Source organism: Gouania willdenowi, chromosome 19 (genome assembly GCF_900634775.1).
Source record: "Gouania willdenowi chromosome 19, fGouWil2.1, whole genome shotgun sequence".
NCBI classification, from domain to species: domain Eukaryota; kingdom Metazoa; phylum Chordata; class Actinopteri; order Blenniiformes; family Gobiesocidae; genus Gouania; species Gouania willdenowi.
This window is the reverse complement of record NC_041062.1, coordinates 25198429-25215889: the sequence shown is the minus strand read 5'-3', so window position 1 is coordinate 25215889 and position 17461 is coordinate 25198429. Positions and strand designations below refer to the sequence as shown.

Below are 17461 nucleotides of genomic sequence, written 5' to 3'. Positions count from 1 at the left end.
TTAGTGTCGCCATCTAGTGTCCGTTTCACAGCATGACATGGTAAAGTAAAATGAAACATTGCAACTACAATAAACTTAAATTGACTTTGCATGGGAAGGAAACCAAAATAAAAACATCTCAACAAAACACTCATTTTGTGAGTATCACATATGGAAGGATAAAAACTAACATGTCACATGTTGTGTGAAATAAATGTTAGCATAAATACTAATATTAATCCGTCCCAATTTGTGAAATGCAATATTTTTTAATTATATTTCACGTGTTCACAGACAAAACTGGTCCCATTAGATTAATGTAACTATTGAGATTATTACACCTAAATATACTGAATAATTAAATCATCAGCTTGATCTGGTTCAATTATAGGAAATCAGAGAAATATTTATCAATCATAACTTTATGTAACTCATTATCAGAAAAATGAAACAAGATTCAGCAACAGTAAAAACACTAATGGAGTTATTTTTGCTTTTCATGTGCTATTTTTTTAGAAAAAAATTTAATTTCAAATGACAAAATGAATGAATTACATATAATAACACTAATAGTGACCCACATGCACTAATATATTCCATAAAATATCAGCTTATGAACTCTTTGAGTCAGCAGCTATTATAGCCTTTTTAAATGTGTCTAATGTTGATGTATTCACATTTATTTGTGTTTGTAAAAAACCTGTTTACACTAAGTTATGATTTTTATTATGATTTTTTATTTATAGTTTTCATTTAGCGTAATTTTCATTATCATAATTAATACCAGAAATTATCGGGATAATTTTTTTTTTTTGTCAATATTGCCCATCCCTATTGTAAACTTATTCATTTTATATGGTAAATTCTATATTCACAAATGTGAGTTCAACTAATTTACTCCCCTCTTTGTAAGCTTTCTGTGTGAATTTAAAGAATATATCAAAACCATATCCTTTATTCATACAAAAAAAAAAAAAAACATCCAAACCGTGACAATATACGATGGTATTTTTGAAATGGAAAGATTATGATTTACCCTTATTTATTTTATCTTTATTTTTTTCAATTTTGTATATGTGATTTTTATAATGTGCACTTCTGACCTGTTGTATATTTAAAAATAAATTAATAAATAAATATTATAACAATAATTTTTCCATATATATATATATTGTTTATCATTATACAACACAAAACAATAACTCACAACTATATTATTTAAAAAACATATGAACCAACTTAACACTAACTTCAGGTGCTAACTCACCCCAGCATCTTTAGATTAATTACGTCAGTTCCTAAAGCTCGCTTGCAGTTATTTCTGTCTTTAACATTCCCTCTCTGACGAGAAAATATTAATGAACTATTCATCATCATTTTGAACCGTACAAATAACACTTTAATAACTACAGACCTGTCCGTGGCTGTTCGTGCAGCAGTTAAATCTGTAGATGGTTTTATTATGTTTAGCCCCTCCCCCTCTTTCCTTTCTGTTTGCTCTACGTCAGGATAGAACGCTGCGCATGCGCAAATTGAAGAAGGCCGGTTGCCATGGTTCTCGACTGTTGTAAACATCAGAAGATGAAAGCAGCTCCTAAAATAGTTCCAAAACGAAATTATCTGAGAAACCACATCATTTATTCTGTCCATCAGAGTGAGATCAACTAAAAACGTACACAAACAACTAAAGTAAGTTTAATATTTTAAATTTACATTTTACATTGTGACCACCAGAGTCTCCCCGTGAGCAATGTGTGAGTTTTTACAGCAGTTTAGGGATTTTATTCCAGCATTGAACTACTTGAGTTTTGTCAGATGAAGTTTGGTTTTAAAACAAAATATGAAAGTAATTATATTTAGTGTAAATCAGTTTTATTTTTGGCATAATTTTACATTCATAAGTGTATATATTTAAAATTGTAGCCATGTTATTCACAACTTGTAGTTAATTCTTTAATGGATAAAAATAAATTCAACAGACAAGCATGAAATTAAATTTAGTTTCTCTTTTTTTGAAAATAAATTATATTCTGAAATGTTTCTCACCTGAAATATATAAAAATATTTTAGAGTTTGCTGATCAACAAAAGGCTAAAGAAATGTTAAATAATATCTATCTGTGTAATGATTTCTTACATCAAGCGTTTGATATTGATTTCATTAACTGTTCAGTTTGTGATATTCATAGTATGTCCACTCAGCAATCTTTTTCTATTTATTTATTTACATGTAAGCAAACGAACATGTTTTGGATTTTATTATAGGGTTGGGATTTTGGGTCAGGATTCTGGTTTTCCATCTCTTGAGTTTGTTAGATTAAGTTTGGTTTGATGTGTTTTATGTAAATATTAATATAAGTTTTTATTATTGAAGGTGCAGCTTCATGATGAGGGCAGAGATTGCAGAGGTGGTGTCCTTCCTGAAAAGCCTTGTAAAATTAAAAAACAATGTGAAGGCGGAGAAAATGGATTTGTTTGGAAAGCGTCTGGCAGTGGTGCTGCAGGAGAAGTTTGAAGGACACTGGTACCCTGAAAACCCCAGCAAAGGCCAGGCATACAGGTACTGCTCAGTGGGACACACAATGGTTTGTGGGTCATTCCATGTCATTAAAGTGTGGCAATTGAATAATTAAAGAACAATTGATAAACATTTCAGATTTTTTTTAAGACCAAAGTACATGGGATGTCCTGAAAATGTGTAAAAATGACTTGGAGTGACCCTTGTAGCTGTCCTCTGGTCAGCCTCAGCAGCTAAACACGCTGATCCTTTTAGTGCTGTTCTCCTCTTTCTATCCACTAACCCCAACCAGTCAAAGCAGAGGGCGGCTACCTCTGAGCCTAGTTCTGCTAAATTTTTGCGATGTAAATAAAGTTGAATTGAAATTGAATGTTTGTGTAATTCAGGTGCATCAGAGTGAATAATTTACATCAACAGGACCCAGAGTTGCTGCGTGCCTGCAGGGAAAGTGGGATTAAATACAGTGACCTGGGGCTGCCATGGGAAATCACTCTGTGGGTTGATCCTGGAGAGGTTTGTGGAAGGTGAGTAACAAAAACACACAATTATTCTTCACTCTTTTTTTTAGATTTTCTACTCCTCTGATTATCCGTGATCGTGGAATTCATGTTCTGAATCTGAAAATGCAATCTAAACTTTTTAGTTTTTTCTCTTTATTTAAAATCTGGTCCTAATGGGCCAAATTGCTCAGTGAGACGTCACTAAACTTAAAACAAGAGGAGCAACTCTGAATAAACAGGAAAAACTGTTTGTCAGTGAAAGGCCAGTAGCTTATGCAAATGTATAATATGTCCTCTGCTATTTATTGCTATTGTTGAGTTTCGTGAGATTATTATGAAAACTATAGTCATTTGTCATCGTGGAAGTGAAGTGTGCATATTACCCATATGACATGGAAATGCATCACATGCATGTTTTGGGACAATATCACACACATAAAAGGTCAAATTACATACATAATACGTGGGATTTTGTGTAAAACTTGAGGGTGAGTCCAAAAGAAAATGGCTAAATGACAGAGACTAAACCCTCATGTTTTAGGACCATATCAAACATTTCAAAGGTATTTTTCTCATAAAATGGGGTGCTGAAAAACAGCTTGTTTTTGTTTGTTTTTAATGTGTGTGTGTTATTGTTGCACAGATACGGAGAAAATAATTTCGACTTCCCAGTTGCCACATTGTCCAAAGACACGGGTAAAATGGTGTCTGAATACCACTCAGATTCTTCTGATGAGGAGAGCAAACGTTCCTCCCCCCTCACCATCCCCAACAGGAAGTGCTCTAACCAGGTAACCCATGGAGCAGAAATCACCTCCTTCCCCACTCACCTGTTCTTAAACCACTGTTGTTTCTGTGTTTGAACTTATCTTTAACTTTTTCCTTCCCCAGACTTTAAATGCAGCTGCTCCATCATGGAATCCTGAAAATATGAGGTCAGGAATGGGTGCCAGCAATCCACAGCCCCGCAACAGAACCCCCATTCCTTGGAGAAACAAACTATGGGTACCTCCTTTACCAGAGGCAAAGCCTCCTAATGGGACTCCAACCATCAATAACAATTTTTTTTATCAATAAATACAATTTTAAAATGACTTACCTATATATTTTCTTTTTTAACAAGTGTTTTATAGCTTGGATACTGATTGCAGGGTGACTACAAGTAGGAAGAAGTTATATTTAAAACTTTAAGACCTTTTTAATACCACCTTAAAAAAAATTTAAGACCAAACTTACGATGGAAACACAGACCAAAGGGAAAATATATTATTTTACAATTAAAGGCATTGATGTCAGTTAATAATATACAATAAGGAAAAATGAAAGTAATCAGTTGTTCAAGAACATTTTTCAAATGTGTTTATTAATGTGGAAAGAGAACAAAAATATTGACATTGTCCTAAATTATATTTATTGTAACACAATTCTCACAACATTTAATATCAGTGGACAATAAACTAGAAATCAAAATTGACTGGAACCTGTGAGCAAACCAAACACCAAAGTGCTTTGATCAGATTCTTCACTGTGTAATGCTATATGTGCAACTTTGATCAAAAATTAGGCCTTCTAAGAAAATGTAACCAACCCACATTAGCAGCCTAATTTCTGTCCTGGCTAATGAAACTTGATGTTTCTATTATGGGCCCACCTTAGACATAACAATGTGAACACACTATTTTCATTTGAAATGTTGTGAAAACAGAAATTCTGGGATGAGGTAAAAGAGGTCGGTGAGAAGAATTCTACTAGAGAGATTAGAGAAATTACTTGGAATCACAGGGACTGCCCTAAACTGGTTTAAGTCCTACCTATCTGATAGGTACCAGTTTGTACACGTGAATAATAAGTCTTCTGTGTACACTAAAGTAAGCTACGGGGTTCCTCAGGGCTCTGTGCTAGGTCCAATCCTCTTCTGTATCTATATGATCCCCCTTGGTAATGTTATGAGAAAATACTCTGTTAACTTCCACTGCTATGCTGATGATACCCAACTGTATGTATCAATGAAGTCAGGTGAGACAAATCAGCTATCTAAACTTGAGGCCTGTCTAAAGGACATTAGGGCCTGGATGGACCAAAATTTTCTTCTTCTCAACTCAGACAAGACTGAGGTCATTGTACTGGGCCCGCGACACCTTAGAGAAACCTATGCTAGCCTAACTGCCCTAGATGGCATTACTCTGGCACAAAGCACAACTGTTAGAAACCTTGGGGTTCTATTTGATCAGGACTTATCCTTCAACTCTCACATAAAACAAACTTCAAGAACTGCCTTCTTTCATCTCCGTAACATTGCTAAAATCAGATCTATCCTGTCTCAGGGCGACGCCGAAAAACTAGTCCATGCTTTTGTTACCTCTAGACTGGATTATTGTAATTCTCTTTTAGCAGGCTGCCCGAGCAAGTCGCTTAAGACACTTCAGCTGGTTCAAAATGCTGCAGCACGTGTACTGACTAAAACTAGGAGAAGAGATCACATTACTCCTGTATTAGCCTCTCTGCATTGGCTTCCCATAAAATATAGAATAGAATTCAAGATTCTTCTTCTCACTTATAAAGCCCTAAATGGACAGGCACCAGTCTATCTCAAGGAGCTTGTAGTGCCATACAATCCCCCAAGAACACTACGCTCTCAAAATGCTGGACTACTCGTTGTTCCATTCATCTCTAAAAGTAGTATAGGAGGAAGAGCTTTCAGTTATCAGGCCCCACTTCTCTGGAACCATCTACCAACCACGGTTCGGGGGGCAGACACCCTCTCTACCTTTAAGGTTAGGCTCAAAACATTCCTCTTTGATAAAGCTTTTAGTTAGGAACCAGCTCATAGCTCATAATTAAGATGCAATAGGCATAGACTGCCGGGGGGGGGGTCTGGCATGCTCGGTTGGAGAGAGGTTGGAGAGGGCGTTAAGAGAGAGGTCATTTAGGTTAGAGAGGGACCGGAGAGGGTCCCATTCCTCTTTCAAACACTCCCTCTATGTCTGCTTACTCCCTTGTGTGTTTGCTCCTGTACTCCTTCTGGCTTTTGTCTTGCAGGTCCGTGGGATCCTCAGTGTGGAGTTACAGAGACTCAGCGGCTCTGTCTCCACCCTTTCCTCTGCACACACCCAACACAGCATAACGTGGATGGCTGTTCATCATAGGAATGGGATCCACACAAGGTTCCTGCTGCTTAACAGAAGGTTTTCCTTGCCGCCATGATGAATTCATGTTGGGTGTGGGATACATATGTATGTGTATATACGTATATATGCATATGTGTGTATCCATAAAATGAAGAGTCCGTCCTTAAGACTGCTCTACTGTAAAGTGCCTTGAGATACCATTGGTTATGATTTGGCGCTATACAAATAAAAGATTGATTGATTGATTGATTGATTGAAGGTAAGGGAAAGAGAAAATGTCTGACTGGACATCAAGGCATGTGTCTGAGTTCTGTTGATTTGTCTTCCAGCTCCCTCTCAACTAGAGCTGCAACAAATTATTATTTTCATAATCGATTAATCGGGCGATAAATTATTTATAGCCAACGTATGCAAAAAGAAAAACATATTATATAAAAAATATATAACAGAAAAAACATTAAAAGCAGAAGTACGTTACAAAAAATACAGAAACAAAGTTCATAATTTACTAAGACAAAAAAAAAGAGAATATTATGAAAAACAATTAAAAGAGAATAAAAACAAAAACAAAAAATTGTGGGAAATAATAAACAACATAACCATGCACAAATGCAAAGATAAAAATGCAGACCATTTTATAATAAACAATGTAAAAGAATACAATAAAAACATAATAGCACAAGAACTCAACAGTTTTTTCATAAATACTGGAAAAGACATAGAGAAAGGGATAAATAAACACCCAACACTTAAATGGAACCATTTTGACAATGAGAAGAAAGACATTGATAAGTATCTTGTACTTGAAGAAGTAACAGAAGCAGAGGTGGACAGAATAATCACAACCTGTACCTCAAAAAAATCCAGAGACGTTAATAATCTAACTATGAGTCTAATAAAAACCATAACAGCTGAAATAACCCCGCCATTAACACATATAAGTAATCTATCATTCAAGAATGGTGTTTTCCCAGAAAAGATGAAAATTGCAAAAATCAGACCGATTTACAAGGGTGGAGAAAAATGGAATTTCACTAATTATCGACCTATATCAATATTACCACAATTATCAAAAATTCTGGAAAAACTGTTTATGAACAGACTCGACAAATTTATAGAAGACAATAATATACTACATGAAGGACAATATGGGTTTAGAAAAGGACGTTCAACAGCAATGGCTATAATTGACATCACGGAGAATATAAGAGAAGCATTAGAAAAAACACTATTTGTATTCGGAATTTTTCTGGACCTAAAAAAAGCCTTTGACACAATTAATCATGATATTCTTGAACAAAAACTTCAAAATTACGGAATAAAGTACAACGCCTTAAAATGGATTAAAAGCTATATGACAAATAGGAGACAATATGTTGACTTTGAAGAACACACATCAAAATGCCAAACCATACAATGTGGTGTTCCACAGGGTTCAATTTTAGGGCCAAAACTGTTCATTCTATACATAAACGACATTTTCAAAGTCTCAAATTGCCTCAAACTAACGTTGTTTGCAGATGACACAACCATTCTATGCTCAGGCAAAGACATTAAAACTCTAATAGAGTCAACAAATGAGGAACTATTAAAAATTCAAACTTGGTTAGATGTAAATAAACTAGCCCTAAACGTCAGTAAAACAAAATTCATTAATTTCGGAAAGAGAAAAAAAACGGTAGATATAAGACTGAAACTAAACAAGAAAATAATAGAAGAAGTAAAAGAATATAGGGCACTAGGAGTGTGGATGGACGACAAGCTGACCTGGAAAAAACAAAAACAAAGTTGCCAAAAGCAGTTACATCCTATGGAAGCTTCAACAAATCCTACACACCAAATCACTTAAAACAATCTATTCTTCACTCATAGCATCGCACTTAAACTACAGCTCCGAAATATGGGGAAATAACTACAAAACGTATCTTGAACCACTATTTAAACAACAAAAAAAGCTATAAGAATTTTACATAAAGTACCACACAACACACACACAAACGATTTATTTGAGAAGTCAAAATACCTAAAACTGCAAGAAATAATACACTACAACACACAAATACACGCATTTAGGGCTTCATCAAAAAAACTACCACATCGAATACAAAAACGTTTCACATACAATCAAAATCCCTATGAATTCAGACATAATAATGTGTTTAGACCAAACAGGGTCATATCAAACGTTGGCAAACATAGTACTGTGTATAGAGCCATGAACCTCTGGAACAGCCTTGACGAAGAGACACAACAGTCCGATAATCTGAAACAATTTAAGGAGAAAACGAGGAGGACATTACTACACACATACAGATCTCAAGTCAACTCTTCATTGAATGCAACAGCGACGACATGGAACTCATTAACTGGTCATTGAGCACCATTGACAAAATTTTCTCAACGAGGCAATTGCTTCAGCACGAAATACCGTGTCCAAAGGACACATACCCAGGTGGATATGTCATGGATGCACGAGGGAGAAGCCTGATGCTCTGTCTCTCCCAGCTGACAGTAGAAGATGTGGAGGACATCTATCTGCTAGGAGTCATGATCTTTGGCCTGCTAATAACGTGGGTATGTGTATGTGCATGTGCCTCTCTGATGGATCGTAAGCTGAGGCGACTTTCAGAGGATATGAAGGTTCTCCGAGAGAAGAAGAACTTTTCGTTTGGAGAGTTGGAGGAACGTAAACAACGACTGGAAAAGAAAGCTCGAGGAGATACGGAGAAAAAGGACAGTGAAGAGGAATAACAACAGGAACAATGACTGCAGACGAGAACACATCACAAAAAAAGGGAAGAAACGAGGTTGTATGTAAAATTATCTGTGTTAAAATTAGGGGACGGATCTGGATAAGCATAATGCTTTTTTCCGTCGCCCTTTCCGGCATGAAAAAGGACAAAAAAAAAAAAAAAAAAAAAAAAAAAATGATGTGATTTTGCTCTGAATGTCAAATGAATTTCTGTGAATGCAACCATGTCGGAAATGAACTGAATAAATAAAAAAATAAAAATAAAAATTTGATGAATCGGATAAAAAAACAGCACATTTTTAATTTCAGCCTGTTTATTCGTCCCATTGTGAATGTAGTGGTAGGTCACCCTAAGGTAGACTTCATTAGCTACACGTGTCCATATATCAGCAGTGAGACACAGTTTGCTGTTTGTGTTCATTGCATTCTTCACTTCCTTTAAAGTCTCTTCATATTTTCTCTCCATGAGCTTTGTAAAATGTAAAACATAAATTGTGTCGTTGAGGGCAGAATGTGACCTGGATTAAAGGTGAGGATGATTGTAGTGAAGCTTCATCTTCAACCATGGACACAGACCTCATGTCAGTGATCATCATGTAGAGGATGTTCTCAGTCACAGCTTCTCTCTGTGGTTACATCATGTGTTCATCACCATGACGCCTGTCATTGTTTGATCTTTTCTGATGAAATGAGAAAGATAGTATAGCATTAGTATGTATTATAGCACAATTTACTACAACTAAAGTATTAACTTGTTTTATATGCAGTATTAGGTTAAGACATGTTCATAGTCCAAAGAGCAAAACACACACACACACACACACACACACACACACACACACACACACACACACACACACACACACACACTAACACACAAAGTACAAGTACCTTAAAACAATTAAACAAATTTAAGTAGATGTGATAAGTCACTTTAACCCCAGTCTAAATGTAATTAATCCAGCCTCACTCCATTACAGACCAGACTTTATCTTTAAACTATTACCACCATTATGTACAAGTATATATATAAAGCACATTTAAATCCTGCTTAAGATGATAAAATAAAATAAAAAAGTATCTCAAACACACAATGTGATGGAATAAACTTTTTTAAAAAGTCCAAGCATTCTATCATTTTGTTCTAGTGTTTTCTTTACTACTACATCTTTGTTTTTTTGTGTATTTTTTAGTCTTTTAACTTGTTTAACATAAAAAAGGTATAAATTATGATCAAACTTAAGCATAAAACACACGTGAATCATAAAACTAAGTTACTAATTTGTTTAATAATTGTCTTTGGAGTCATTAATATCAACTTTTAGCCTCAAACAGGTGAAATAAACCATTTACATTTGAACGTCCCCATTTTGGACTAAAAAATCCAAGTAAAGTGCCAGTAACCATAATAATAATAATAATAATAATAATAATAATAATAATAATAATAATAATAATAATAATAAATCCTTACGGGAACAATAGGGCCAAAAACCCCACCTCATTATTGTATGAAGATTTAAGTATAAACTAATAATGATTTGTCATTACTATTTACTTTTAGTTCAGTTTAAGTTCATTTATTGTTGATAAAAACATTTAATTATAAAATTATATCAAGAAACAAAACAATAAAAGAAGAGGAAAATAACTATCAATATTTGTTAACAGTAATTCAAAGAGATACAATCAGTGTTATGATGGATGGTGAGAGAAGACATAATGTGTAATGTTGATGAACAAGTTCAGATTAACTACGGCTGGGCCCGCGGAACATCTCAGTGCAGAATAGCACGTACCACGTTCCTGAGAATTCAGTCAAATGACTCAGTTCCACCGAATAAAACAAATCAAATTGTGCAACATTGAATTGCCTTTGAAACGATATATCACACAACTATTTCCCCATAAAGTTGTAAATTTACAGGAATAGAGGTGGGCCCCTGGGCTCCATTTCAAAAAAAAAAAAAAAAGGGCTCTGAGCGTCTCATCAGAAGAACAACAAAGTGAGTAGCGTTTGAGTTCGGTAGTCCGGCCTAATAAAAATCAGTCTTTCGGTCAGTTTAGTAACCAGTGGATGGCGGTAATGCACCTTAATCAGATAAAGTTCAGTGATAGCCTAATCATTGTCTCTGGTCCAAGAGATGAACTTGGATGAAATAGAGTTCCATGCTTGAACAGTCGCTGGTCGAGCCTTGTTAAGACGTGCAGTCGTATGTTCGAGGTTGATAATATTGATCAGGCTTTGAGACCAAAATTATTTCATGCACATACCTGGAGTAAACCTATGTTTTAATATAGTTTTTTTTTTTCTTTTTTCGCAGAGGTAAAACCTGCAAACACCAACTTGAGCTTAATTTGTGTTAAAGTTACATCAGAATGATAATTAAGGAGACAAAATGTGGGATTAAAAATGTAAAAAATGTTCAGTACGTCTGCTAACAGAGTTTACATGAGACCAGAATTCAGAAATGATTTGACAATCCCAAAACATGTGTAAGAATGTCCCAAGTGACGCAGTTCCACATATATGGCAGTTTTTTGTAGATTGTAATTTCATTTGGAATCTCTTATAGGGTGTAATGTAAGCTCTATGTATGGCATTGAAGTGAATTAGTTAGTGCGCTAGATTTTTGGAAGTTGAAGTGAGGTTGCACCAGATCTTCCTCCAATCTAAACTGCCCAGTTCCTTATTCCACACGGATTCAGTTGGTAGAACTTTAGCGCTATGCTCTATCAGTTGATGGTATATTAAAGAAACAGAGGGTCTATCCAGTAACTTAGAGATCAATTTTAGCATGGGATGTGCCTAAAGGGGAGAGTTCCAGGGAACTCCATAAGCTTTTAGGGCTGATCTTAGCTGAAAATAAACAAAGTAAGTGAGAAATGTGTTTTTAAATCCTGTATCGGTCGAAGACCGTGAATGTTGTAAATATCACCCAGTGTGTGTACTCCTCGTGATGACCAAGATGGTGGATTAAATGGTTTGTGACCACATAATAACCTTGGATTGTGCCATAATGGTGTGTTCTTAAAAGGGCCGCCCATCCAACGTTCTACTTTCTTCCACACCTGTATGGAATTTGCAATGATGGGCCCGAAGTTATTTTTGATTGTTTTGTTCGATAAGCTGGAGAACAGAATATCTTGTAGCCTGTGTGGTAATATTTTAACAGATTCTATCATTTTCCAAGCAGTAGTGGATTGTGTATCAACCCATCTGCTTAATGCTCTGATCTGAAATGACCAATAGTAAAGTTCAAAGTTTGGGACCACCAGACCGCCTAGCAGTTTGGGTCGTTGCAATGTCTTTAGATGAATCCTAGGCTGTCTTCCTTCCCAAATAAACCTTGAAACCATGGAGTGGATGTCTTTAAAGTCATTTGGAGGAGGGCAGAGTGGTAACAGAAAAAAGGAAGTTGAGACGAGGCAGTACATTCATTTTTACTGTGTTAATCCTACCTTGAAGAGAGGTTCTTAAACTTTCTCATCTTTGAATATCTGACTTTATGTTGCTTAGCATAGCGTTGAAATTGTCTTGATTCATTTTATGCAAGTTTTTCTGAATTGTAATGCCCAGATACGTTAAATATTTTTCAGGTTGAATACCTACTGGAATAACAGCGTTTCCATCTATATTATTTAAAGGCATGAGCGCAGATTTTGGCCAATTAATTTTGTAAGTTGCTGAAATGATCAAATACCTTAATAAGTGGTTGGATAGAAGTGGCACAGTTGTTTAAGAACAAGATTATATCATCTGCATACAATGATATTATATTTTATGGTCGCCTATTTTAATAGAGGATGCTGTAGATTGTCTAATGGCTTGTTCTAGAGGTTCCAGAGAGAGACAAAATAAAAGTGGTGAAAGTGGACACCCCTGTCTTGTTCCCCGCTGTAAGGTAATAGGGGAAGAGATTATGTCACCTGTTAAAACGCATGCTAAGGGAGAATGGTAATGCTTTCATCATTGTTATAAAATTATTTATAAATCCAAAACGTTGCAGTACCACCCACATATATTCCCACTCTATCCAATCAAAGGCCTTCTCTGCATTAAGCGAGAATAAAGCACAGGGGGTTGGATGTGTTTCGGCCATATCTATGATGTGTAGTAGTCTCCTCATGCTAACCGATGCATAGCGCCCCTTTATGAAGCCTGTTTGATCTTCGTTGACTAAAGATTGAATAACGTTCTCAAGGCAAAGAGCAAGTGCTTTAGCATATATCTTCAGATCACTTGATAGTAAGGATATTGGTTTAAAACTGGAGCATTCCAAAGGATCTTTTCCCTTTTTCAAGAGTAAGGTTATGAGTGCTGTTTATTGATCTCTATGAAAGGTACCACTCTTAATCACAATGTTAAATGACTTAAGTGTTAGGGTGCCCACTATATCCCAGAGTTCCAAATACAGCTCTGGTGGGAGACCATCCAGGCCAGGTGATTTACCTTTGTTGAGACCTTTCAAAGCCCTATGCAACTCATCCAACTTTAACTCAGTCTACAAATCAGCTTGAACTTCTTGCTGTAGAGTGGGAAGCTCTAAATTGTTAAGAAATTGTGTACATGTAGTATCATCATGAATAATCTCAGATTTATATAACTTTTCATAAAAGGATAAAAATGTTGTACTAATGACCTATGGATTTGTTGAGGTTTTGCCATCAGGTTTATTTATTGCTGAGATATTAGTTTTTATTTCACATTCCTGCAGCATAAGCACCTGCAGGTGACGAGGTCTCTCTGATTCAAAGTAGTATTTTGGCCTACTTCTATGCAGGATAAATTCTGCCCTTGACAGGGACAGAGTGTTGTATTCATTTTTAAAGATGTCAGTAGTTTGGCCTGAACCTCTGTGAAGTTATTTTTTTGTAAAGTCTCTATTGATTGTATTTTGTTTTCAAGATTTGTTATTTGTCGAACTCTTGTCTTTGCTAGACTTGAAGAGAATGAGATACAGAAACACGGATAAAACACTCTGTGGCCTCCCATAATATCTGTGGGTTAGAGCACTCTTGTGCATTAATGACCAAAAACTCTTTTAATTGGGTTTTAAGTGAAATGATAAATCCTGAGTTAATTAGTAAGGACGTATTTAGTCGCCACCTTGGTGCTTTTATTTTAATATTGGGTAAATCAATGTTGCACAGTAGTGCAGAGTGATCGGACAGTAGTCTCGGTAAAATAGTGATGAATATATTTGTGTTAATTTGTATTATTCTGTGATTAAAGCTGGGCTGAGAAAAATATAATCTATCCTGGAGAATGTCTTGTGTCTAGCAGAGAAAAATGTATAATCTCTTGCATGAGCATTTTGTATATGCCAAAGATCATGCAAAGCAAGATCTTTAACAAGTGTATTCAGCAGGTTAGATGATAGATTGGCAGTAGCATCTGAATTTGATCTATCAAGAGATGGATTAAGGACTGCATTCAAATCGCCCCCCACTACAAGGGAACAATCATTTTGTTCTAATAGTGTGTTTCCAATGAAATTAAAAGGTCTCTATCAGGATCATTTGGACAATATATGGATGTAAAAGCTAATTTATGATTAAGAATGTTAACACGGGCAAAAGCAAGTCTTCCTTTCCCATCATTTCCAGTGACGTGTCTTTCTATGGTGTAAGTACTCAAGAACACGAGTTTTTCACATTAAGTGATAATATATTTAATACACGAGTACACAAATTATTCAGCTACCAAGATGTATTAGTGCTAACGTAAGATGAAGTTTAACTGCGTAATCGCCCTGCCAAATGCTGTATATTTGTCCAAATACTGCTGCAATATAGAGTAAAAATATGTCTGTAAAGAAGAGGGGGAGGGGAAAACTATATACAAAAACTAACAGACTGTACAAAAAAAAAAAACTGTTGGTCTGCAAGAACATAAACTCAACAAATTGTGCCAGATAGCCACACAGTTATTTAAACACAAACAATAAATACATTCGATAATACGAGAACCAGCAAAGTCAATCTGGATTGTACGTTAATGCTAACCCATCAATAGAGCCCGTTTAGAAGAACAGAAGTACTGGACTGGCAAATATATATTTAATATTGCCAATTAAATAATACAATTCCCAAAGTTACCCGCTCACCAAAAAAATAAAAATAAAAAATTGCTTAAACACTAACTGCTTAAACTTTAAGAACTTATTTATGTCAGGTAAGTTTTGAAGACTCATCAGTCCATGTCCGTCAGGTTACCCTCTCTGTCATCCTGGAGATCCGCGTGGGCTACTGTTAAAAGGCCTGGGATTGTTACCATGGCGACCACTTCACTCTCTTCAGGACAGAGCTGCAGCTCCTCCTCCTGGCTGTCATTGCTGGGCTGAAGTCGGTTGTTTTCGGGGTGGCTCCGTTGGATTTATACTTCACTGGGAGGACATTCCGTGCGCCGTTAAGGATTGCCGCTCTGTCCTGCCAACAGAGCAGTCTGAAGATGAGAGTTCGTGGTTTGTTGGAATTAGCCTGGCCTCCGTCATACACCCGATGCGCCCGTTCAATATCGATGTCACGGCCATCCAACGAAGGGATCCATTTAGATAGATTCTTTTTCAGGTAGCCAACTGCATCTGAACCCTCCATTGATTCTGGTAAGCCCACCAGCCTTATGTTATTCCTTCGCCCCCTGTCCTCCAGGTTCGTCAACTTTGTGGTAAGGAGGTCAAGCTGTGACTTTAGCTCGCTAAGCTAACGCCTATATTCCCATGCCGCGGCCTGCACAGCATCCATTCGGTCCTGGGTGCTCTTAGCAGACTTGCTCAATTTATCGAGTTCATTGGTAATGCCATTTACGGCTTCAGCAGTCTTTTGTATTTCTGTTTGCATGTCATGTAAAGCTGGTACCAGGATCAAATCCACAGCATCCCTAATGGCGGAGGCAACAGCTGAATCCAGTACACCGCGTTGTTCTTTGAGCGCTAGCTTAATGCCGTTAGCAATGGCTGCATCCAGTTCTTCCTTCGAGATGGCAGATTTTTTAGTTTTTCTTTATAGGCGACTGTTCAGCCTCCCTTTTCTGAGCGTCTTTGGTTGAGGAAGTACTCATGATGAGATGGATGTTGAAGTATTTGTTGTATAATATTGGATTATTGAAAAAAAATGACTATGCTAGGCAGAGATAGACACTACGCTGGCATCGCAGTCGAGGGATCACGTGATCCCAGCAGGAATGTCTCTTGTTTAATAAATTTACTGGTAATGTCTTGGAAACTCATGGCAAAAAATGGCAGATGGATTATAACTGTATTCAAACTAGACAATTATCTTTTCATACTATGCACTGTATATGGTCACAATGGAGTAACTCAAGCTAAAAATATGTTTTATCAGATTTATTCCAAAATTGAGTATCGACAAGGAAAACATAAAGATGCACAACTAATTATTGGAGGTGACTATAATGATGCTCCAAATGATTCAATAGATAGAATCCTGGAAAAAAAACTCCCAAAACTTCTGTTTTAAAGCTACATCTTACCTCACTGAAAAACTTCTTGTGACAGACTGAGTTTTTTAACCCTCGCTGTAAGGAATTTACCTGGTGTAATGCTAGACGCACTCAACACTCTAGAATAGACTCATGGTTCACATCTTCATCTTGTATACAATTTATATCTGAGGTTTCACATTTACATGCTCCATTATCTGATCACAAAATGATTTTGATTCTCGTTTCTGGTTCCAAAGATAACAATAATAATCTAAGAGGATACTGGAAGCTAAATAAAAACTTACTTAAAGATACAATCTTTCAACACTTTGTGAAACAAAATGCACTAAATATTTTCAATAATGAAAAGTTAAATAATATTCAAAAATGGGAGTATTTCAAATTCAAAATTAGAGAAACTGCTATTCATCGTAGCAAAGAAATAAAGAAAATGAACAATTCTAAAGAAAGAGGAGTTATGAATAGTTTAAAGCCCTTATTAAATAAAGAGAATCTTTCTATAAGTGAGCAAACAAAAATAATACAACTCTAAAAAGAAATAGATAAATTATATAATGATGCAGTCAAATTATAAACGATCTAGAGCTAAATGGCTGGAAAATGGAGAACAAAATTTGACTTATTTTTTTGCACTTGAAAAACGTAATAATAAAGAATGAATATGTCGGCACCAAAAATAAACGACAACTTAAACACTAATCCTAAAGAAATTTCAGAATATGTTTGTTCATTATATAAAAAAAATATATGAATCTAAATTCAATTCAGAACACTGTGAGGAATTTTTTAATACAATCAAAGAATTTATCCCTACTATTTCAGATCATTTCAAGAAGAATTGTGATAAACCTCTAGAACTTTGAACTTATTGAAGCCCTAAAACATTAGAAAAAAGGTAAATATCCTGGAATTGATGGTTTAGTCACAGAGTTTGATCTATTTTTCTGGGAGATTATTGAATTCCCATTAATGAATATGTACAAAGATTGCATTGCTAATCAAGAAATGACAGCCACTCTGAAACAAGGATTAATAAGCTTGATTCCCAAACCAAACAATGATTCTTTATGCATAGAACATTGGAGGTCAATTACTCTCCTAAATATTGATTACACAT

The 17461-nt window shown here is 35.7% G+C and overlaps 1 protein-coding gene across 1 annotated transcript; it reads left to right on the top strand.

Moving 5' to 3' along the window:
* Positions 1–1638: 1638 nt before the first annotated feature.
* LOC114481904 (protein BTG3-like) lies at positions 1639–15135 on the top strand. The gene is made up of 6 exons (XM_028476969.1): positions 1639–1733; positions 2359–2538; positions 2883–3020; positions 3640–3787; positions 3888–4001; positions 15091–15135. Exons 2-6 carry the CDS (start codon positions 2363–2365, stop codon positions 15133–15135), a joined length of 621 nt encoding a protein of 206 aa, XP_028332770.1. The 5' UTR covers positions 1639–1733; positions 2359–2362.
* The last annotated feature ends 2326 nt before the right edge of the window (positions 15136–17461 follow it).